The following is a 23,344-nucleotide window of genomic DNA, read 5'->3' on the forward strand; positions in this document are numbered from 1 at the left end:
AGGCACCAGGCTGCTGCCAGGGACCCAGCAGAGCGGCCCCCTTCCAGGCTGCAGCCAGCGGGCAGGCTCTCTGGGGTCCCAAATGCTCAGCCTGCAGGCCGGCCGGGGCGGGGGGGAGCATTTCCTGCCACCTCTGGATGTCCTGGTTCTTGGACCTAATGGGCCAGGTGCCCAGGGCTCCTGGTCTCCACTCTGGAAAGCCCCCGGGGGCAGGGGCCGGGCCCTGGCATCCCTCGGGGCTCTGAGGACCCGCACCAGAGTCTCCTGAGCCCCTCTCCCGTCTCCAGAGGACGCCCGGAAACTCAGTGGTAACGGTGGGGTGCAGGTGAGGCCACGCGCTTAGATTCTGCAGCTCGGGACTGGTGAGGGAGCCCCAGGCCTCTGCCCCTGCCCCCCACCCAGCCTTCCAGCACGACAGCATCCCCACAAAGCTCTCCCAAGGCTGTGTGGTCCTTTCTGATTTAGACCCAAAGAGCTACCACTCTCAGGCCCGACCTAGAACCTCTGTGTCCTCTTCCAATCCTCAGAGTTGGCCCTGGGGTCAGGCGTCCACGGCCACGTGCCACCCAGAGCCTGCACCCCCTTCTAGAGCACCCTCCGGGGAGGCAGGACCCTGGGACTCCCTGTCCACACAGTCCAGGCTCTGCTTCCAGGGCCCGCTCCTGAGCTGTCTGGGGGGCTGTGGACGGGCTGGGGTGTCCACACGTGGGAGCCCGAGGTCCCTCCTAGTGCAGGAAAGACAAAGTGAGGTCGGGTCTCCTGCTTTGGAGCCTGTTGGGGCGGATGATTCCAAATCCGCACCTGACCCTCCGGGTGACTATAAAGATAGCCTTACCAAGGTAGGACTCGTTCATTAACATAATCTAAACTTCCTTTTAATTAATCTATTCAGTCTTTTGTTGACATGTAACTTGCATACAGTAACGTGCTCAGACTTGATTGTGATTTATGACTTTTAGATGTCTTGACATCTGCTGTGGGGCCTCTGTCTGCGCTGGGTGGGCAAGTCCCCAGGCTGTGGCCAGGCTGCACATGCCCTGGGGGCCCTGCGCATCCCCCAGCAGCCTGGGGAGGCTACGGGAAGCGTGGGGATTGCCCGGAGCCTGCCCTTGCCACACCTCCACCCGGGGCTAGCCTTGGCAGCGGCCCAGCCTCTCGGAGTACCAGCCTTCTCGTTCAAAAAAAAAAAAGGTGGGGGGGGGGGCCTGCCCGGGGCTCCGGGCACTCTGATGAGGTTAACATGCAAACAAAAGAAAGCAGTCCATTTATTTGTGGCAAGTCATTTGCACAAGCGACGAAGGGCCACACAGGACTGGGGTATCACTAGCCCATTCTTTTGTCCCCATGGGCAGCAGGCCTGAGAGAACCACTGCCCCCCCCCGGCCCCGGGGTGAGAGCCCGGCTGCTCTGACCCGATCTGAGAGCCTCAGATCTGCCCCTGCCTGGGGACCGCCGCGGTCGACGTCCTGGAGGAGAAGCTCTGCTGTGCGCTGTGACCCGCAGCCCCGCAGTGCACAGGGCAGCCGTCGCCACTGCAGGGCTCAGGATACAGCCTGAGCCCTGAAAAAACACGCAGTTTCTCTCTCTGTGACTTGGCACCAAAGAGCGACGTCGCTGTGGCCACAGGAAAAGTGTCCCACCCCGGGCTAATGAAGGCCCCGGTGCTGGGGTGTCCCGGGCACGGCCCCAGGTTCCTACGTCTCCCTGCCACAGACTCCGGCGCCGAGTTCTCTTCCCTAATTTTGAACCAGTGGGGTTAGGGGGCAGGCGGGGACAGGACTGGTGGTTTCCATGTCTCCAGATCGCCAGGCCCGTACGACGCTGCACCCCGTTCTCCTCCCAGCCCCCGGGGCTGCGGGAAGGAAGCAGCAGCCATGTCCTAGGGCTAGCGGCGTGCACCTGCCACAGGGGACAGAGGACGGTGGCCGCTTCTCTCCCTGCTGCTGGGGGGGGGGGGGGGGAGTCCCCTGCTCCCAGCCGCCCTGTAGCGACCTACTGTCTTCTTTTTTTTTTTTTTTTTTTGTTATTGGTGTTCAATTTACTAACATACAGAATAACACCCAGTGCCCGTCACCCATTCACTCCCACCCCCCGCCCTCCTCCCCTTCTACCACTCCTAGTTCGTTTCCCAGAGTTAGGAGTCTTTACGTTCTGTCTCCCTTTCTGATATTTCCCACACATTTCTTCTCCCTTCCCTTATATTCCCTTTCACTATTAGAGGCTGATTCCCCTTAAACCGTCCCATCCCATGTGTGTAAGTTAAAGGTCACTGGTCCCTTCGAAGATGGGGAAATTAGGACAGATGGGGAAGGGACACGAAAGCTTTCCGCAGCTGAGGCTTGGTTACTTTAGAAAGAAACGGGGCCGAGGAGCAGCCCGGGTGGCTCAGTGGTCTAGCACTGCCTTCAGCCCAGGGTGTGATCCTGGAGACCCGGGATCGAGTCCCACATCGGGCTCCCTGCACGGAGCCTGCTTCTCCCTCTGCCTGTGTCTCGGCCTCTCTCTCTCTCTCCCTCTCTCGAATAAATAAATAAAATCTTAAAAAAAAAAAAAAAAAGAAAGAAAGAAACGGGGCCGAGGATTCCAAATCTGCACCCCCCACCAGAGCAAATGGACTGTTTTATTTCATTTGCATGTTAATCTCCCCCCACCCCACCCCCCGAGGCCCTCCCGTCTCCTGGGCTCACCTGGGTGGTGCTCCCCCAGCCCCTGCAGCCCCTCTGGGGGGTGCACGCAGATATTATTCTTGGAGTAGATGATCTCCCCATCCAGGACGGAGGGGGGCCCACCGCCGCCGCCCGGGGTGAGGGTCAGGAGGTCCGAGGCTTTGGAGGAGGCCCGGCGAAGGAGGCGGCCCAGAGACATTGCCGGGGGAGTGTTTCCATCCTCCGCACGCTTCGGCCCAGGCGGGGCTCGTCCAGACGTGGCTGTGGGAGAGGGATACAGACGAGGCGCCTCAGGCCAAGGTCATGGGCTTGGGCCAAGTGTCCTTGGTGCTGTGTCCTGCTCACACCAGGGAGCTCGAACTGGATGGTGGTCCCTAACCACCCTGTAGGGCACGCTCGGTTCTAGGCCGTGGCACCAGGGACGTTTGGGGCCAGGTCGTTCTTTGTGGTCGAGGCTACCCTGGCCTCCACCCACTGGGCGTCACCAGCAGTGCCTTTTCCACTGTGCCCACCAACAATGTCACCAGCCATTGCAAACGTCCCCCGGAGGCCAAACCATGCTGGTGAGAGCCACCCGTCAGAGGGCTCTGCTCCCCCACAGCGATCTCGGAAAACCTCCAGACTTCTCTTTGCTCTGTTTTTACCCCTACGTCTATGCCAACAAGTCTCACCGTGCTTCCCAGGGAGAGTCCTCCGTCCTCCATCCCATCCTTCCCGGCCTCCTCCACCGCCCGCACCCTGTTGCCCCCAGGCCCAGCCTGATGTCCTGACATGCAATGGGTCATCTCAGCTGGGAAGGGTGTCACAAGCAGTATTTGAAGGACAGAGTCTGTCTACAATTTGTTCTTTAAAAAAAAAAATTAAACGAGAAGGGTGCCGGGCCGGCGCTGTCGGAGGAACATGTGACTCTCGACCCCGGGGTCAAGAGTTCGAGCCCCACGTAGGGTGTTGAGATTACTTAAATAAATAAAAACTTTAAAAATAAATAAATAAAGGGTTCCTTGTGTGGCTCAGCGGTTTAGCGCCTGCCTTTGGCCCAGGGCATGGTCCTGGGGTCCAGGGATCGAGTCCTGCATCAGGCTCCCTGCATGGAGCCTGTATCTACCTCTGCCTGTGTCTCTACCTCTCTATGTCTATCATGAATAAAAATAAAAAAATAAAAAAATAAAAAGTTCTTAAAATAAATAAATAAATAAATAAATAAATAAACTAAACTAAACTAAAATAAACAAGAAATGAAAGGATGAGATCCAGTATATATACAGAACTCCTAGAGTCTCACTGACAAAAAGGAGCAGAATGATTCACAGAAGAGTTAACCAAAAAGCTGATAAAAAGGAAGAATTCTCAGGCTCAAACAAAAGCCCAACACCCAGTAGACGGGCTGAAGGCAATTTTTATTTGAGCCAAAGGCCCAACAATCCAAGGCCTAGGCTCTCGCTACATGAACCAGACGCTTCCCACTGGCCGAGCTCCCGAACGCAGACCACCACTGAGCCGTGGAAAGAGCCACGGGTGGGAGCGCAGAGCCACGCCTCCCTGGGTCAGAGAGGGCGAGTGTCTGAGACTCAGACCATCCCGGGAGGGGTGCGCGCCGGCTTCACCGGCCGGGGGCATCCGCAGAGGGACCTCACCTTCCCCTCTTGGGAGGAAAACAAATGAAGGTGGAAGCCAATGTGATAAAATTGTTGATGGATGAATATTAAAGGGATGAATAAATATGCAGCAGTGGAATCACTAAACTCTACCTCTGAAACTAAAAAAGAAATTAAATGAATAAATGAATACTCTGTTGTATGGTCCGTCCACTTGACGGAATATTATTCAGCCTTAAAAGGGGAGGACAGGGATCCCTGGGTGGCGCAGCGGTTTGGAGCCTGCCTTTGGCCCAGGGTGCGATCCTGGAGACCCGGGATCGAATCCCACGTCGGGCTCCTGGTGCATGGAGCCTGCTTCTCCATCTGCCTGTGTCTCTGCCTCTCTCTCTCTCTCTCTGTGACTATCATAAATAAATAAAATTTTTTTTAAAAAAAGGGGGAGGACACTCTGACACCTGCTATGGCATGATGGGTCCTGAGGACACGGTGCTCGGTGAGGTCAGCGTCCACGGAGGACAAACGGCGTAGGATTTCACTTACACGGGGCCCCTGGAGTCGTCAGCATCATAGAGAGAGAACGTACAGGGGCCGGGGGAGCAGAGGGGATGGGGCGTTAGTGTTTTGGAGCCAGAGTTTCAGTTTGGGCCGATGACAATGTTCTGACACAGACAGATGGTGGTGATGGTCCCACAACAGTGTGAATGTACCTAATGCCACTGACCTTGCACTTAGCAAAGGTTAAGATGGTACGTTTTTATATCATGTATATTTTACCACAATGAAGCAAGTTTTTGAACCATCAAGTTACTTTGGGCTTACCGCGTTTTGTATGCTTCTCCCCAAATCCAGAGCCTTCCCTAAGTGAAGTTCTTTTTTTTTTCTTTTTTTTCTTTTTTTAAAGATTTTATTTATCCATTCATAGAGACACAGAGAGAGAGAAAGGCAGAGACACAGGCAGAGGGAGAAGCAGGCCCCATGCAGGGAACCCGATGTGGGACTCGATCCCGGGACCCCAGGATCACACCCCAGGCTGCAGGCGGCGCTAAACCGCTGTGCCACCAGGGCTGCCCCCTAAGTGAGGTTCTCTCTGCACAGGCTCTCGGGGTGGAAGGGCGGTCTCAGTGTGCCCTTGGCCGGTCCGGGGCCACGTCGATCCTCAGCCCACCTGGTTCTCTAAGGGCCCCTTCTGTGCCCCCAACTCTGTTCTCAGGTCTCCCCAAAAAGGGCACCAACTCTCCCAAGCACAGGATTCTTCTAACCGCTTCCTGCAGCCGGACAGCACCCTTCCCCTATTTGCATCTTTACCTAGAAAGATCCATCACTCCCTTCTCTCTACTCACTGAAGTTCCCAATATTGGCATCACCCTGAAAATCCCACCTGGGACCCTCACCTCCCCGGCCACAAGCCAAGGACGTCACTTGCTCTTGGCCACATCCGGGGCCCCGAATCCAGCGGCTCTCCCAAACCCACCTTTCTCAACACTTTCAATGACCCCTCAGCCCCTCAGCTTAGGGGGCGGCAAGCTGGTTCTGAGGAGCACCCGATAGTAATCATCTGTGTCCCACAGTGTGAAAGCCCCACAGACCGTAACCAGTAGGTGTGTCTGTGACCCAGTGAGACTTGGTTATTAGACACTCTGGCCTGAATCTCACAAATCTCCACGTGTCACACACTCAAAAAAACGCTCCTTTCAATTTTTTTCAACCATTTAGAAATACAAAACCCCATTCTTAGCTCGAAGGCTATAAAACAAGCAGAAGGCTTGAATTTGGCCCATGGGCTGCAGATAGCCGACCCCTCGGACCACTTTCTGGATAATCAGCTCCTTTCCACCCAAACCGCCAACGGGCAGCCTCTCTGGGAGGCCTTCCTGGCCTCTCCAGGTCGAGGGCATGTCCACTCGTTGTCTCTCACCCCCGGTTCTACTGTCTGAATTTCGAGGGCACGCCACGGCGCGCAACACCCCTCGTATGAGAAACTCTTTAAAAAATAAAAATAAAAAACGGGGCAGCCCCGGTGGTGCAGCGGTTTAGCGCCGCCTGCAGCCCAGGGCGTGATCTGGAGACCCTGGATCGAGTCCCACGTCAGGCTCTCTGCATGGAGCCTGCTTCTCCCTCTGCCTGTGTCTCTGCCTCTCTCTCTCTCTCTCTGCATCTCTATAAATAAATAAATAAAATCTTTAAAAAAAAAAAAACACACGGGCACCTACACATCACAACGTGCGTCGACCGTCCAACTAACTATCTAGAAAAACTATGTTGTTATTCTAAAGAAGATTCTGTTATCCAGAACATTTTTAGAATTCAAGAATCATTCCAGGATTACAAGGTCACTTAATGAACCGTACAAAAACAGAACTCTCTTCTTTCCAAGACCGTCGCTGCCCAGTAGAAATATAATTCGACCACATACAAAATTTCAAATATCCTACTAGCCACATTTCTTAAGAGTAAAGAGAAATGAGGAAGATTAATTTTGGTAATATACTTTCATTTAACTCATTATGTCCCCAACAGTATCATTTCGGCACATAATCAATATGAAAAAAATGATCGATGAGCTGCTTTACGTTCCCTGGGCCTGCAGACTCTGGTGTCTGTTTTGCATTAAGTGCATCTCAGTGGGGACCAGCCACATGGCAGGGCTCGTGGCCTCCGCGTGGGCAAGGCTGGAGCCCCATCTCCTGTGGGGCCTCCAATGGTATTCCTTACTTAATCCGTCTAACCGCCAGACTGGGCTGCAAACAACTCTCAGCTGATTCTAAAAACCAAACCGTCTTTTAAGTGAAGATGTTTGCCACCGTGGAGGATAATCAAAAGAATGTGCTGGAAGATTTGAAGGGGATCCCAAAATACCAGTGCTCACAATCCAGCATTTTCCCACACGCCAGACGCGGATCTGATGCTCGGTGTCACTGCGGCTCTGGCAGCCGCGCAGCCTCCTTAAATGCGCGGTTTTGGAAACGAGAAAACAGGTGGCGAGCATTCAGGTCACTCAGTGAGCGGAAAAGCTTGGCACCCGAGACCTTTGTACTCTGTGCTCAGAGCTCGGCTCCCCTCCCACCCCAGCCACCCGGGCGGGCGGGGGACAGTCTCCCCAGCCCCGGGAGGCCGCGGCCTGGGGGTGTCCGTCAAACACCACCTGCAGGTATACGCACGCTCTTCGGACACCTCTCACTTCTCCTCTAAGTGCGTTTGTTGCTCTGTGAGCCAATTTCGTTGAAATTAGACCTGGTTCCCAACCTCTGCTCTCTATCAAACTGCACTTGGAGAGAGTCCTTGACCTATTTTTTAATGCTTTTTGTTATTGTTAAGTAGGAAACAAGCTCAGAGAAGTATAAAAAACATCAATTCCTTCAATCACGGGACCTGAAACCATTGCGTGTTTTCCCCTATGTTCCATGTCTACCTTAAAGAAAACCAGAGATTCCCCGCTGGGATGACACGGGGTCTTTCTTTCAGTCATAGTATCACACGTGCATTTTCCAACGTGTTAATGAGTCGAAGTGTGTGTCCCCCCCAGCCCCCCCAATCATATGTTGAAGCTCGAACCCCCAGCACCTCCGACTGAATGGAGACAGGTCTTTACGGGAGTGATTAAGTTGGAATTAGGCCATTAGGGCAGCTAGTGTCCTTTAAAAAAGAGGAAATTTGGAGGTAGACAAGGTGTCCAGAGTGGGGCACAGATCCAGGAAGAGGCGACATCGTGACACAAGCCACGCAGATGTGAATCTCGGAGGAGAGCGGGAGGGAGAGGGGGGCTGCGGGCAGCAGCAGGGAAGGGCCAGCGGGGAAGGGGCCAGGTGGGGTTGGGCGGCGGGCAGCACCCAGGGGAGCCGAGTGGGAGGAGCAGGGCGGGGTGGGGGGAGGCTGCAGAAGCTCCCCTGCTGGATGGGGGGCCCGGCGGCACAAGGATGTGAACGGTCCCAATGCCATAAAACCGCACACTTCAGAATGGCCTGAGTGGTCACCATGCTACGGATACTTTACTGGGATGAAAAATAAGAATAGTGGAAACTAGAGAGGGATATATTGACAACTCTCTGTACTTTCTGCCTTTTTTTTTTTTTTTTTGTAAAAGTAAAACCCTCTAAAAAATACAATTAATTTAAAAAAAAAAAGGGTGGAGACCAGAAGACATGCACCCAAAGAAGCCAGGCTGAGGGTGGACTCGTGGATGGAGGCAAGAGACAGGCAGGGAGCTAAGGCAGGACGAGCGACGGCAGGGTGACAAAGGGAGCTCGGATGTCCAGGCCGAGGGAAGCTGCCAGCAGCAATGCCAGGGCCTGGCAAGGGCTGCACAACCTGCCGGGGATCTTCCCGGTGTCCTTGAATCCACAAGATGCATGACCTTGAGTGCTCCTTACTCACAACCTGCAGAGCAGTTTAGGCCCACGACCCTAGGGACCTGGTGTCCCACGGGGGCGGGAAGGAGCAAAGACAGCCACCCCTCCCGGGAGACCAGAAAGCTGTGCTCCAGAAAGTCTTCCTGGGCACGGAACTCTGAGCTGGTAGGAGGCCCAGGTCCCCTTCCATGGATCCGGGGTCTTCCTCCGGCCGCATATTACTTATTCTCATCATACCTCGCACAGAGTGGGGGGGAGGGCAAAACCATCTTGAAACGCCGTCCGCAGAGATCCAAAGACACACAAAACCAGCTCGAAAGGGAGCAGAGAGGAGCCGGCAGCCAGGGACAGCTCCCCGACTTCCTCCAGCAAGGACTCGGAGTTAATTGAAATCAAAATAGCAGCCGAGATGCTCAAAAGCACTTTGTACCAATATTACAGAGCCTGTCCCCCAATCCCGAGAGGAAGGGGGATAGAGAGGCAGCTCAAGGTAGATCCTTGGACGACAATAAAAACGTCATTTTCCTCTTTTGCGTTCACTTAATATTTCTACTTTAAGACGGTTATACCCGTGTCACTCTTGTGGGTTTTAGATCTAAGCTCCTGAGTCCAAGACATCTCTGAGAAGTCCCCTGGTGAATGACGTGTCTACAGAACGCCACCTTCAATCAAGATCCACACGCTCTGTTTTTGCTGATGGAAAGGACAGCAATGCCAGCCTGCTGGCACACGGAGGAACAGAAAGATGGACTAAGGCCAAGATCTAGAATGAGCATCAGTTTGGGTGCACAAAAAAAAAAAAAAAAAAAGTAATGATTTTAAAAGGTATAAAGTAAAAAATGCCAGTGCTGGTTTCTAGCCATCTGGGACGTGATCGCAAGCTGAGCTCTGTGCTGTTGTGAGTGGTCGGCAACTGAGGTTGGGCCAGATTTTTGCAAAATAGGCTAGTGTGTAATTCGAAAGGACAGAACAACTTGGCCTCCCCTCAAAACACACACATGCTCGTGACACGGGGCTCCCCCCAGCAGAAAGCCCTCTCTGCTCCGCAGCATCCCCAGCACCTTTGAGAACTGTGGGTTCTCAGCACACCCCCATCGCAGCCTATGGGGTAAGGGGCACTGGGGGCCCAGGAGAGGGGTTTGGGGGTGGCTGGAGAGCGGGGATCCGGGAAGCGGGGAGGTGGGCAGGTGTTTATTTCGCAGTCCAGTCTGGAACTGGCCGTGCTGCTGGGCTGGGGCCAGGGGGCAGCAGGCCTCCACCGACCGCACTGGCTCCTGGACGGACGCCCCCGGAGCACCTGCCACGACCCGGGCCTGAAGCAGCTGAGGCCTCGGTAGCTCAGGGGGCTCTGCTCTGACGTGTACAGGGGCGAAGTGGAGACGCCCCTGCCCGGCATTCAATCCCCCGGAGCTGGGCATTTATACCTGAGGAAGAGCCGTCCTGCACAGACAGAGACGGAGGCAAGGTCACCCACGAGCCAGCCGGAAATGAGCCACCCGTGGATCAAGAATTGGCCCCCTCGGAAAAGACACCAGTCACCCGTGTGCCTCCTTCAGAAAGCACGTCCAGCCCACGCGCGTGGTTGCCCACGGCTGCTGCTGCTGCAACAAATCGCCACACGTTTCTCAGCTTAAAGCAACACAAATAAAGTAGCTCACAGTTCTGGAGGCCAGGAGGGCTTCCTGGGGCTCCCCAGGCTCAAACCCAGGGCTGCCTCCCTTCCGGCGCCTCTGGGGGAGAATCTGTTTCCCTGCCGCTTCCAGCCTCAAGAACCCGCCCGCAGCCCTTGGCTCGTGGCCCTCCCTCCACCCTCAAAGTCGGCGGTGGCCACTCAGGTCCTCCCCCATCACATGGCTCTGACACTGACCCTCTGCCCCCTTCTTCTGCTTTTAAGGACCCTGGGATGACACCGGTCCCATTGGATAAGCCAGGACAATCCCCCCGTCTAGGGCAGCTGATGAGCAACCTTAGTGCCACATCACCTAACCTCATCCCTGGTGCCCGGGGTCCAGGCGTGGACCTCTTTGGGGACCATTCTGCTGCTGACGACACCATGGTGAGGACACGGTAGAGACTGGACATCTAACTCCCCCACCGACTGTCAAATCCCCACGCAGAGCAACCACGTTTTAGGCAATATGATAAGGACCCAGGCCTAGAGCCAGGTGAGAGGGGGACATGCGCCCCCATGTCCCTCTGGGAGCAGCAAGACGGGTCAGAGGAAAGCTGCACACTCACGCCAGTGCCTGCCCTTGGCAGCCTTCTCTGCCCAGAGCCTTGGTTTCCTGTCCTGGTCATAAAAGGCCCCAGCAGTTGCCAAATAGAAAAACAAATAGGAGCAAAGGTACAAAGTTCTCTTCTAGAACCTTCCCAGGAAGGCCAAAGAAATAGGGCAGCCTGAGCCACCCTAAGAGGCACGAGCTTGACTTTCCCTGTTCGCTGCTCTGAGCTGCACACCTGCCTCGGGCCACCCTGGCTCGGGGCTGGGATGCAGCTGTCGGCAGGGCAAATGGGGTCCCGGCACCTCACGGGCTGCCAGTCCCTGCAGCCCACACCCGTCGTGACAGCCGCTCACGGCAGCGGGGGGAGGCGGGTCCGGAGCGGGGGGGCGGGGGCTGGACACTAAAGGGAACCTACGGTGGGACGAAGCCCACCTGGCCCTGTCACCGTCCGACTGCTCAGGAGCAGTAAGCCCTGAGCTCCGGCCACCTGGCATGTGGCAGCCAGAAACCGGTTCCTCTGCTTTGCTCTCAAAGCCGGATCAAGGATCAACACGGGGAACAGGCGATGCTGTTTAAACAGGAGCCAGACACACGAAAACATGGATTGTTTTCCCCACACACAACATCTGCTGCTACCACACCTCGGAGGAGACCCCAGCTCTCTCTGCCTCCCCAGGACCAGGCGTGCACGCCATGTCCTTCGGGGAAGCCCCAGCTTGGTGGTTCAAAGGGTGATGTGGATCCTGCAAGTAGTCGGGGCCAGGGCCCCGATCTGTGGGGTGCACGATGTGGGGAAGTTGGGTCTTCCAAGTCTCATCGTCCAGACAGGACACCTGGGGGCGGGCCCGACCCGTCCTCTCTGCTGTGCTGCACCTCACACGCGTCGGTTCCACGTGGCTGCCGTGCCGGGATTATTGTAGAAGAGAAAGGTGTCCCCGGCACATACATCACATCCAGGATCCCCATTGAAAAGACGGTCACCCAGAAACAGGGTCGCTGTGGGCGGGGCCTCTCTGCATGCAAGGGAGGCGGCCCGGGGAGCCAACTTGTATTTAAAATGAAGAAACAGAGCTTAGGGGTCCAGAGACCCCAGCGCTGGAGGCTTGGACAACGGCCACCAGGAAAGGCCCTCTGACAGGCCGAGAGGACAAGACAGTCACAGACACCCGGGGGGGGGGGATCCAGCTTCACTGTTTCCGCTGTCCAGCTGTCACTTTGATTATCACCTACTCCCTGGAAAACCCCAAGGCCTCTGCCTCTCAAGCAAGAGACCATCTGCTGTTTGTGCCCCCTTGACAGCAAATACCATAACAGTTATTTCCTCCCCAAAGAGCCGAGGCGATGGGGCCTGGGAGATGAAACTGACCTTGCAGATGAGCCAGGATCGAGAAACAAGGAAGGACTGAACCCCCAAAAAAGCAAGGAAAGGTGCAAATCCAGCCAGGAAGCTGACAGCTGACCTGCAGCGGGTTAGGTGCACCTGACGCTACGTCGCTCCTGTAAACTTTCATACAGAGAGGTGAGGTGCTCTGTCCGTGGAAAAGGAGAATCGAATGCACCACAAAACAAAAATAAAATGGGGTGGGGGTGCGGGGGGGGGGATATATTGACAATATCCCTGAAGAGCAATGCAGTTGATCTTGCCCAGGGAAAGCTTTTTAGTCACAGAAATTGAAAAACGAAAGAGTGTAAAATGACATCCGTTAAGCGTGCCCTTTGCCCCAGTTTCAGAAAGCCAGAGAGTGTAATGACCAATTTATCAGGCTATTGAATTCAGGGTCACTCAGTGTGGAAAACCAGCACATAAACCAAAGTGTGCAAGTGAGTGCAGACACGGGCTCGGGCTGCACTCCGATCGATTATGGTGGTTTCTCCAGTAGCCAATCCAGAGAGAGCACGGAAGACCCCGCCACACCTGTGTACCTGCAGTCAGGTGGGTCCTTACTGGTGGCTCATCACATTCATCAACTTTAAACACCTGGACAGGGGCACCTGGTGGCTCAGCGGTTTAGCGCCTGCCTTTGGCTCAGGGCGTGATCCTGGGGTCCCTGCATGGGGCCGGCTTCTCCCTCTGCCTGTGGCTCTGCCTCTCTCTCTGTCTCTCATGAATAAATGGATAAAACCTTAAAAAAAAAAAAAAACACCTGGACAGACTGGCTGCCCAAGGCTCAGCAAGAGAAGGGCCTGCCATCCCGGCTGGTGACAGCTTCGGGGGCATCCCACGGAGTCTTCTGGGGGCTGGACCTTGCTCCTCTCTGAGGATGGCTATATTGGTTCAGAAGACGCAGTAAAAGACGAGCTTCAGAGCCGATATCACTAGACAGCTCATCAGAATAGATTTATTAAAGACGCAAGATCCAGTGCCAAGGGGCGCACAGGTGGTCAACAGCAAAAACCACCACGACTGAAGTGAAAGGAAGAAGACGTCTTACGCCAGCTCCCTGAATTGGGGGGCAGGGGTGGTGGAGAAGGAGACTGCAGACTTGTGCTTTCTCTTCCGTGCACGGGGCTCATCAACGCTCATCGGTATTGTACAAATATAACACAACGATGTACGATACCATGTACATCAATAAAAGCCACGTGGGCCCCAGCTGCTACAGTTGCCTCACTGTCAAGGGGCAAGCCCGTCCTCTTGTCCTCCCCCCAGCTGTCCCACAGTATGAAACCACCTGGCCGGGACACCTGGGGGGGCTCAGGGGTTGAGCCTCTGCCTTTGGCTCAGGGTGTGATCCCGGGGTCCTGGGATCGAGTTCCATGTTGGGCCCCCCTTGAGGAGCCTGCTTCTCCCTCTGCCTGTGTCTCTGCTTCTGGGTGTCTCTCATGAATAAATAAATAAAATCTTAAAAAAAAAAAAAAAAGAAGCCACCTGGCTAATCTTACATGAGAGGATTCAGGCCCATAAAAATTCGGGCTGGGGAGGAGGGGGCAGTGGACCAGGTAAAATCTCTACTTGAGATTTGTGTTGCCAGACAAGCTGGTGGCCGTGGTCCCTGAACAGTCAGCCAAGTTACAGAGCAAAGAGCGTGAATTGACCTACGTGGTGAATACCACTTCTGCACAGATCGGCCTCATGCTGGACAAACCACATACACAAGGAACTAAAAAAAAAATCAAAATGTTTTGACCAATTTTGCTAAACGGGATAAATCCAAATGATGGTCATTAATAAATTTTTTTAAATTTTTTTTAAATAAATTTTAAAAAAGTAACAAACACTTGGTACGTGCCGGGCACTAGGTGCTTTGGATGGTCATTGCCTCTGAGGCAGGTAGAACCATCTTTGCTGTACAGATGGGGAAACTAAGGCACAGGGGAATTAAGCCAGTACAGTGCACCGGGCTAGGTATCTGAACCCGGCAATCTACTTCGGAGGCCACGTTTGCAAGCGCTGCACGGAGCCACCCCCAAACCAGGGCAGCGAGACCTGTGCAAACAGGTGGGCTGCGGAAACCTGACCGCTGTCTTCTCAAATGCCTTTATACAAGGCCCGGGAGGTTGTTTCTGGACGAAAGAGAACTGTTATTAGCAGCCAGTGGTGACATGGGATTCGTCTCCACTCCTTTGCTTTTTATCAATCATAAGGCAGAGCGAACCATGTTGTCTTGGCTGCAAAAAGAGGGGTCAGGAAGAGCGTGTGCACGTGAACAGCAGGTGTCCGTTACAGGGGAGGAGGCGGCGTGCGCCGCCGTTTCTGGGGTGGGAGCCTCCTGGGCCTGAGGCCTCCAGGTCTGTCCTAGGTGCATGAACTTGGGGAATCTACTTCTCTAAGGCTCAGGGCTCCCATCTGTAAAATGGGGATAACCTCAGTCCTGACTTTACGGGCTTGTTTTTAGGATTAAGTGAATTCACTTAATAATAATCAGAAAGTTCGTACACAACAACCATCACTGCTGAAGGTTCTTAAAATTCCACTGATGAGAACTTTCTTCAGCTATCCTGAGATTCTGCTCGCCACGAACAGTCCACAAGCCACAGAGAACACAGTGAGTGCGTTTGGCACACATGTGCCTCCCCAGACCAAGAAGGGGCAGCTGTTCCTAAACCCTCTGGTTACCACCCCAAGGACATCCCTGCTTTAATAATCCTTTCGTTTGCCAAAGTTTTCCTGGTTCTTAAAAGCCTCTGATGGTCACTAATCAATTAATTGTTAATATTTCTAACGAGGAATTTCTAAAACTAACACACAGATTTCTGAAAGTTCTCTAATCAATCGATGGCAGACTGGGAATGACTTGTAGGATCTGGGCTTCTGCAACCCACTGTTTGATGGCCCCCTTCCTCACATGGCCACTGTTTTTTTGTTTTGTTTTGTTTTGTTTTTTTAATTTATTTATGATAGTCACACACACAGAGAGAGAGGCAGAGACACAGGCAGAGGGAGAAGCAGGCTCCATGCACCGGGAGCCTGACGTGGGATTCGATCCCAGGTCTCCAGGATCGCGCCCTGGGCCAAAGGCAGGCGCCAAACCGCTGGGCCACCCAGGGATCCCACATGGCCACTTTTGACAACCATTTCTTACTTCCAGATACAAGAATTGGGGCCTTCAGGTGGTAGAGGAAGGTCCCTAAGACCACAGGGAGGACCTGCCCAGCTTGTCCCCCGAATTTGGGGAGGCAGGTAAACAAACTTGAGAGTGGGGGACGGGGAGGGGGGGTGGCGCAAGACGAGATATGTCGTTTCCATCTCCGGAACAGAATCTGAACTAGATTGTGGCCAACATATGACACCAACTTCCGAGTGTGGGAATCACAGGATTTCAAGATTCACCGGCTCCTGGCAGGGTTGCTTAGGTTATATTTAGCAATCTTAAATTGCCTTTTTTTTTTTTTCCTCCTTTTTTTTCCCCCCTACTCTTTCTTTCTTTCTTGGGCCTAAAGGAAGTGAGTTTCCTGACATGCGGTTCTCACAGCCAGCCCACCGACCCAAGGCCCAGCGACGCGGACCGTGTGCACGCTGCTGGGCTGCAAGGCACCCACTTCGGGGGGCTGGGGGTGCGCGCGGAGGCCCCTCCAAGTTCTCGTTCGCGTGCCCCGACCCTACAGCCAGACAAAGACCGCAAGTTGTCGGGTCCACGGGCCCACGCAGGCGGGGGCGAGTCTCCCCGGGTGGGGTCCACTCCCGGTGCGCCGCGGGGGGTCCCCAGGGGGCTTCTGCGTGATTGGGGGGCTCCCCCCGCCCCGCCCCGGCCCGGGCCCGCGCCCCTCCCGGCCCCGCCGCTGCAGGCCCAGCGCCCCGCGGCGCCCCCTCCCCGCCCCGCAGAGGGGGCGCCGCCCGGTCCCCCGCGGCCCCCTCGGGCTCCGCCGCCGCATCCCCCGCCCGAGCCCCGATACCCACCCGGGTCCCGCAGCGGGGGCCGGATTCGCGCCGGCTCCCGGAGCCTCCGCCGCCGCCGCCGCCGCCGCCGCCAGTGAGGCGCGGTGGGGCGGGGATGCGCGGCGAGGCCCGGCCCCCGGCCCGCCCCCTCGCGCCCCGCCCGCCCCGGCCCCTCGCCAGGCCCCTCGCCGGGCCCACCCGGACCCGCCCCCGCCGCCCGCCTGACCCACCCGGGGTCGGCCCGCCCCGGCCCGCTCCGGCCCCCCGCCCGCCCCAGCCCAGCTGCGACCCCATCCAGCCCCCCGGTTCGCCCCGATCCTGCCCCAGCCACCTCGCGCCCTGGGGACCCGCGTCCCCTGCCCTGGGCCGTCCTGATTGCGGGTCCCAGGGCCCGCCCCCCCCCCCCCCCGCAGTGAAGGCGGCCCCCCTGGGCCGCTCCCCGTGCGCCCTCTCCATCCTCCGTTTGCGCCTCTCCTCTTTGGGGCAAGGAGGGGGATCACCCATCGCCCACCCGAAGGCCCTTGAGCATCCCTCCGCTCCCCCCCCCCCCGGGGGCCCCAGGTCTGCGGATGGATGGGCGGGCTCCAGGCTGCACCCCCACCCACCCCCCACCCACCCCGCGGGGGTGCTCCGGAGCCCCTCACGCCCCCACCTCGGCCTGCCCCGGGGTTCGGGGCACTGAGCGGTCGCGGGTCCCCGGGACATCGGAGCTGCCTGGCTGGACGCTCGTGGGTGGGCACGGTTGTCGCTCTGCAGCCCCCGAGCCAGGCGGGACGCAGCCCGGACTTAGAGACGGAGAAACTGTTTATGTCTCCATGTGTCTACACGGGTGGGTGCTGCGCGCCTCCAGCGCGGCGGTGGCACAAAGGCCGCGTCTCCGCGCCGCCCGCGCCGGCCCCGCGCGTGGTCCCCGCCCGCCGGATGTTGACGGCGTCGCCTAGCAACGGGAGATGGCGGAGCCGGGCGGGTAAGCGGAGGGCTAGGGTCTCCGCGCCCCCACGCCTCCCCCTTGCGCTCACGCCCTTTCCCCCCGCGCCTCTGCCGCGTCCATCCCCCCTTCCCGCCTCCCCGGCCCCCCCAGCCCTGCGCGCCCCTCTGCTCTGCGGTCCCTTTGTCAGCTCCGGTCCCCTCCCTCTCTCCGCTTGCTTTGGCCGCTGGGCTCTCAAACCCGGGGCTGGCTCGGCCCGCAGTAACCATGGCAACCAGGATGCTTGGCCCTGCCTGCCCCGGAGAGTTCCTGTCCTTTGAAATAAAGCAGGAGGGCGCAGGGGCTGGTGGCAGGGTCTCTACCTGACTCCATCTCTGTGTGCGGGGGACCTTCACCGAGGGGCTTCCTGACCGTGGGGACCTCGCCCCTTCCTCTGCTGCCCCCAGGCCTGCGACGCGGGGCTGGGGACAGAAACTGTCTTAATGGGACACCTGGGTGGCTCAGCAGTTGAGCATCTGCCTTCCGCTCAGGTTGTGATCCTGGGGTCCCGGGATGGAGTCCCGCACCCGACTCCCTGCAGGGAGCCTGCTTCTCCCTCTGCCTGTGTCTCTGCTTCTCTCTGTGTGTCTCTCATGAATAAATCAATAAAATCCTTTTCTAAAAAAGAAATAATTTTACCTTAGGCGTTTCAGTAGTGTTCCACTTTTTTTTTAAAAAGATGGGTTTATGTAAACTGACATGGAAAGAAGTCCAGGTTATATGAAACGAAAAGACTAAATGGAAAACAGTATGTAGAGTTGTGATCTCTAATTGTGTGTGGGTTTACAGGCGTAGAAAAATATTTGAAAGAATGTTCCATTAAATCTTTTACTACTAGTGGTTATCTTGAGAAAGGGAGGGAAAACCACAGAGGATTTTCATTATCTGTGTCACACATTTGTGTATTAGTTTGACTTTTTTTTTTAAAGGAGCTTGTATTTTTTTAAAAGATTTTATTGATTTATTCATAAGACACACAGAGAGAGGCAGAGACACAGGCAGAGGGAGAAGCAGGATCCCTGCAGGGAGCCCGATGTGGAACTCGATCCCAGGACCCCAGGGTCACACCCTAAGCCGAAGGCAGGCCCTCAACCGCTGAGCCACTTAGGCATCCGGAGCTTGTATTTTTAATTACGAAAAAGTAATTTTAAGAATGTAAATCATGACATTCTTGTACTATCTAAATCATGGAGAAACCAACCAAGAGTCTCTAGAGTAGTCACTTTTGTGCAACTTTCTCTTAGTCTATATTTCTGTTCCCCAGTTTGGCCCCAGACACAAGTTTATTTAAGGTGACTTTTCTGTTATCCTATACTTGTGCTGTTCCCTGAATGTTTCCATAATTATTTTTCATGCATTCATGGAGCAACTCTTTGGTGGCACTCCCTCCCTCCATGTGACAGGCATGATCTAGTATTTGGACAAAGTCATGGCCAACTGCCTGGAGGGGAGGCAGATCATGAGCAAGTAAATAAGAATATATCCAGACACCGGGAGGTGACAAATGCCAAGAGAAAGAACACTGTTATTTGAAACTGTTAAACTGTATTTCTGCAACCAGGTCTCAGCTGGAAGGTGAATCAACTTCTGAAGAAGAAGAGGCCCAGAATCATGAAGGCGACAGGGTAAGGTTCCCTGTGGGGTGGGCTGTGCTGGGCTTGTCTTGACTAGGAATTAAGGAGTTAAGAGCTGTTCAAGAAAACCGTAGGGGGATCCTATGCTTTGCACTAGAACAGACTCGGCCCCGTTGCTGGTGGCTGGTCGGGATGTCCTGTGTCTCCTGCTCAGATCACCCCGAGGTTTTCAGAACTCAGGTTCTGTAACAAAGGACGCCAAAAAATTACAAACACTGGAAGGAAGAGATAAAGCACGGAGCATAACCTCTCAGGGACACGCAGGCCTGTGCGGATGCAGTTCTCCCGCCGTATAATTACACGACTAAGAGCAGGACTACTCGGGAGCCTGTGCCTGTGTTTCCTGACTTCTCCCCCCCACCCCGCCCCGCCACATATCTGCAGGTGTCACCCACTGGGAAGAGCAGTGACCAGGACGATGACGAGGCTGTTGGTGCTGCCGAACTTTCTGAAGAGGAAATTACAGCCTTTGAGGAAGTCACAACGGAAGGAGAAATTGAAAGCGAGGGGGAAGTGGAGACGGACGGGCAGGTGGAAACGGAGAAGGAACCTGAGTTCAAAGGGGGATTCGAATCCAATCTCGAAACCGTATCCCTCGAGGAGAAAGCCAGTTCCATGGATCTGGCTTATTCAGAAGTCGGTGGCTGGGAGGAGGCCGAAGAGGAAGTGGGCCCCACGTACCCATTTGAGCAGATAAGGAGGGAAGGCGTTCCCAAAGACAGAGACGCCCCCCATCCATCAGAGGCCAGAGATTCGAGGGACCTCTCCACGCAGCCATCCCAGCGGGCAGTAGGCTCATCCGAGCAAGCAGGCCCAGACGCTTCTGGAGCCAGGGCTAGCAGATCGGTAAGGGCCCCGGGGTCTATCTTATCAAAGTGTTTACTGTGGTTTGTCACCCTACGTGAGGGATTGCAGGGCATATTCTAAAACCAAACTGCAATCTCTGTTGGAAATTTCTAAGCAGACTTGGGTCTCAGGCCCCACTGTTGAATGCCAAGGGTTCCTGGGCCTTTCTTTGGTGTTCCCAAGCCCAAGGTAGGGGACGTTCCATGTAAGGGCATCCAGGTTTCTGGTCTCCAGAACAGCACCGTCCAATGGCACTTCCCATGGTGATGGAAATGCTCTTTATCTTTACTGTCCCACATGGTAGCCATCAGTCACAAGGGGCGACACAGAGCACTCCAAATGTGGCCTGGGAGATGGCAGAACTGAATTTTTAATGAAGATTCTAATGAACTTAAATTTATATAACTGCCTGTTGCTACTGGCTACCCTACTGGACAGGGCAATTCTAGACGATAATGATTTGTAATGACAAGTTATGGTCCCACACTTTTCTTTTGTTGTTGTTGTTTTTAAACAAACATGGGCTTACAGGAAAGTTGAAGTATGATTAGAAACACTTTTTATTTTTATTTTTTTAAGGCTTGGAGAGTCAGTCGACGATCCGATGCCCCAACTTCTTCCAAACACTTCTGTATGTGTGTTTCCCACAACCAACCACAGTATGACTGTCAAAATCAGGATATTTCATTGCATTACCAAATAATCCTCAGGCCTCATTCACCAACTGTCCCAACGATACCTTTTAGAGCACAGGTACAGTTCCAAATCACACATTGCCTTTAGCTGTCCCATCTCTTAGGTCTTAATCTTTCCCTGACTTTAATTACCTTGACTCTTTTGAAGATCACCAGCCAGCCACTTTTAAAATGGATCTTGGTTTGGATTTGCCTGGTGTTCCTCTTTTTTTTTTTTTTTTTGATGTTCCTCTTTTAAAAAAAGAAAATAAAGAAAGAAAGAAAAAGAAGGATTTATTTATTTATTCATGAGAGACACACACAGAGAGAGAAGCAGAGACACAGGCAGAGGGAAAAGCAGGCTCCATGCAGGGAGCCCAATGTGGGACTCGATCCTAGAACCCTGGGATCATGCCCTGAGCCAAAGGCAGACACTCAACCACTGAGCCACCCAGGCGCTTGCCTAGTGTTCCTCTTGATGTAATCTGGGTTACCATCCTTGGAAAGGGGTCACAGAGGGAGGCTGTGTTCGCCTCGTGTCCTATGAGGTGGTACATGACTGAAGTTTGTCCCATTACCAATGATGTTGGTGTGGATCCCTTGATGGAAAAGCACCAGCCTTCTCCCCTGGGAAATTACCCTCCACCCCTTTGCATTTAAGAAAAATTGTGTGGGAAGGTGCTCTTTTTGTTTGAGATAAGAAAGTGAGTATTTTAAATGAAAAAAAAAATCACAACAGATGACCACCATATTTTTAGGAGTTCATATTTCTCTTAGCAGCCTGTATAGGCCCATCTCTTGTCAGATTTACCCCTAACTATTTTGCATTGTGATGCTATTGTAATCGGCTTCCACTTACTTGTTGCTAAATCGTATGCAGCACTGTATTGTATATAGAAATACAACGGATTTTTGTATATTGATCTTATATTCAGCAACACTGCTAATCATCCTTGTTAGTTCTAGTGGCTTTTTTTTTTTTTTTGGTAGAATCCATAGGATTCTTCATAAAGATGATCATGTTGTCATAAAGGAGTTTAACTTTTCTGTCTGGATGCCCTTTATATCTTTTTCTTGCCTTCTTACACTGGCTAGAACTTCCAGTACACACTGAATAGAACTTGTCCCCCGTGTGGCCAGTGAGAGCCCATTTAAATTGGCCTGTGTGTCCTTCTAACACACCAGAGTTGTTCTTTTTGTTTTCACCACTGTCATCCTTGGAACACTTTCTCATTCTCTGGTACATACCGCCCAGCCCTAGAATCAGGCATTTCTTCAGAGGCCTGGTTTCTTTTTTAAAAATTTATTCATGAGAGACACACAGAGAGAGGCAGAGACACAGGCAGAGGGAGAAGCAGGCTCCCTGCGGGGAGCCGGATGCGGGACCCGATCCCAGGACTCCGGGATGGTGACCTGACCAAAGGCAGATGCTCAACCACTGAGCCACCCAGGCATCCCATGAGCCTGGTTTCTTTTCATGGAAAATAACATGTAGAAGTCTTGATTTGGGTGCTAGATAATCTCTCTGCCATTAGGATGCCACTGTCCCTAGGTCTCTCAGTATCATACACAACACACAAACACACATACACACCACAGAGCTCACATCAATCCCTCTCTGACTCCTCACCGCTGAGTGGGTTCCCTTCAGTGTCCTCTCCTCCCATACTTCCAAGTCCTTTGTCCAGCAATAAGCCTAGCCCCCATTTCCCATGTTTTAATTTGATTGGTCTCCCGGATGTAACCTTCACTGCACTTCTCCACCCCCAAGTGGATCCTCCTCACCCCACCTGAACCCAGGTGCTCCCACACTGGACTGTCCTTGTCACCCTCATCACTGTTGGACCAACCCCACCCAGGCCAGCCCCAAATATTTGGGCTGTGACTCTGTGCCAGGCTGTCCTCTGTGGGGACTCTTGTCAGCAGGCCCAGGCCTGTCACGTGTGCTGTGATGACTCCCCATGGGACGGGCTCTGAAACCCACCCTCCTCACCCCACATTAGGGCAGCCTCCCACCCCCCACTACTGGCTTCAGCTCTGAGTTGTTCTGGAAGGAAAGCAAGGAGCAGGGTTACATTCCTCCATCTTCGACTCTGGTCTGGACATGCCTGCACCTTTGCCATTGTGTCTCAGTGACTGACAACCATACAGGGTGGGAAAAGTTTCAGCAACTTTTTCTTTTATTCAGCTTTATTACACAGAATTAGAGATTGTTGTGATATTTATTTATTTATTTATTTGTGATTTTTTATTTAATTTGGGATTCTGATTAGAAAAAGAACAGTGAAAATTATGCCTTATAAACATTGCATTATTACTACCATCATTGTGATATGGCTTCACATTGATTGTAGAGGGAAAAAAATAAGAATTAAGGCAATAACCACATGTGCAAACCAAGCACAATACCCTGACACAGTCCTTAGTAAAAAGCTCTTTTGGTTAGGTGATGGTTGATATTGCTGCATGCAGATCAGTCATTGAAGGATATGCTTCATTTATTTAGAAAATCTCTCCTACTGGCCCAATGTAGCATTTACACTCTGCTACAGCTCTAGACAGGCAGAGGCCAATCCCGAATTCCTTGTGGGGGTAGAGGGTAGGGGCAGGTAGGTGTTTTCTGTTTTGGAAAAGCCAAATAACCTTTACATCCAAATGGTTTCCTATTGCCTTAGCAGTTATGTTGAATCTTGAACACTGCGAGAGATCAAAATCAAATAACTTCTCAGTCCGGATGACGGCCTTCTTGATTCAGGTTTGGTTGTTCTTGCTCTAGAAAAAAACCAGCGAAGAGCTCCCGCAGGAAGTCTTCCCTCTGGGGGCACAACACCACCTTCGACTGAGCCAGGGGAGCAGCAATACCTCCTCCGACTTTGACTTTAAGGAGCTGCTCCTGAGCGAGGAGGAGCCCGTGGAGGAGTCCATCGTCGTTGGGGAGCCAGGTACCGGGGCACGGGCGGGTTGTCCTGCCCACGGGATAAGCCCCTCCCCATCCCGTTCTGGGTAAGGGGTGCCACTCGTTTGCCCTCTCTTACCTCGGTACCTGTTCAGCAGCGAGCTGAACGACAGAGATG

The 23,344-nt window shown here is 53.9% G+C and overlaps 2 protein-coding genes across 12 annotated transcripts in view; one reads left to right on the plus strand and one right to left on the minus strand.

Annotated features, from left to right (window-relative positions):
* TBC1D16 (TBC1 domain family member 16) overlaps nucleotides 1–17,051 on the minus strand; it is a 77,525-nt gene extending 60,474 nt beyond the window's left edge. For 9 of the 11 annotated variants that reach the window (XR_013355027.1, XR_013355026.1, XR_013355028.1 and 6 more), the window contains exons 1-2: nucleotides 16,171–16,246; nucleotides 2,688–2,927 (exon numbers count right to left, since the gene is read on the minus strand). Coding sequence is in view for 8 of the 11 variants with exons in the window: in XM_077854512.1 (XP_077710638.1) it covers nucleotides 2,688–2,865 (178 nt within the window). In the remaining 3 variants the exon portion in view is untranslated. Of the gene's footprint in view, nucleotides 1–2,687; nucleotides 2,928–12,198; nucleotides 12,220–16,170; nucleotides 16,247–16,801 lie in introns of those variants that run through there. The other 2 variants (XM_077854507.1, XM_077854508.1) reach the window with 2 other exon arrangements.
* Nucleotides 17,037–23,344, plus strand: part of CCDC40 (coiled-coil domain 40 molecular ruler complex subunit) — a 40,085-nt gene continuing 33,777 nt past the window's right edge. Inside the window, exons 1-4 of the mRNA XM_077854505.1 lie at nucleotides 17,037–17,116; nucleotides 18,678–18,741; nucleotides 19,135–19,596; nucleotides 23,047–23,212. Coding sequence (XP_077710631.1) covers nucleotides 17,100–17,116; nucleotides 18,678–18,741; nucleotides 19,135–19,596; nucleotides 23,047–23,212 — 709 coding nt within the window. The 5' untranslated portion in view covers nucleotides 17,037–17,099. The remainder of the gene's footprint in view (nucleotides 17,117–18,677; nucleotides 18,742–19,134; nucleotides 19,597–23,046; nucleotides 23,213–23,344) is intronic.

Source organism: Canis aureus, chromosome 16, assembly GCF_053574225.1.
Source record: "Canis aureus isolate CA01 chromosome 16, VMU_Caureus_v.1.0, whole genome shotgun sequence".
NCBI lineage: Eukaryota > Metazoa > Chordata > Mammalia > Carnivora > Canidae > Canis > Canis aureus.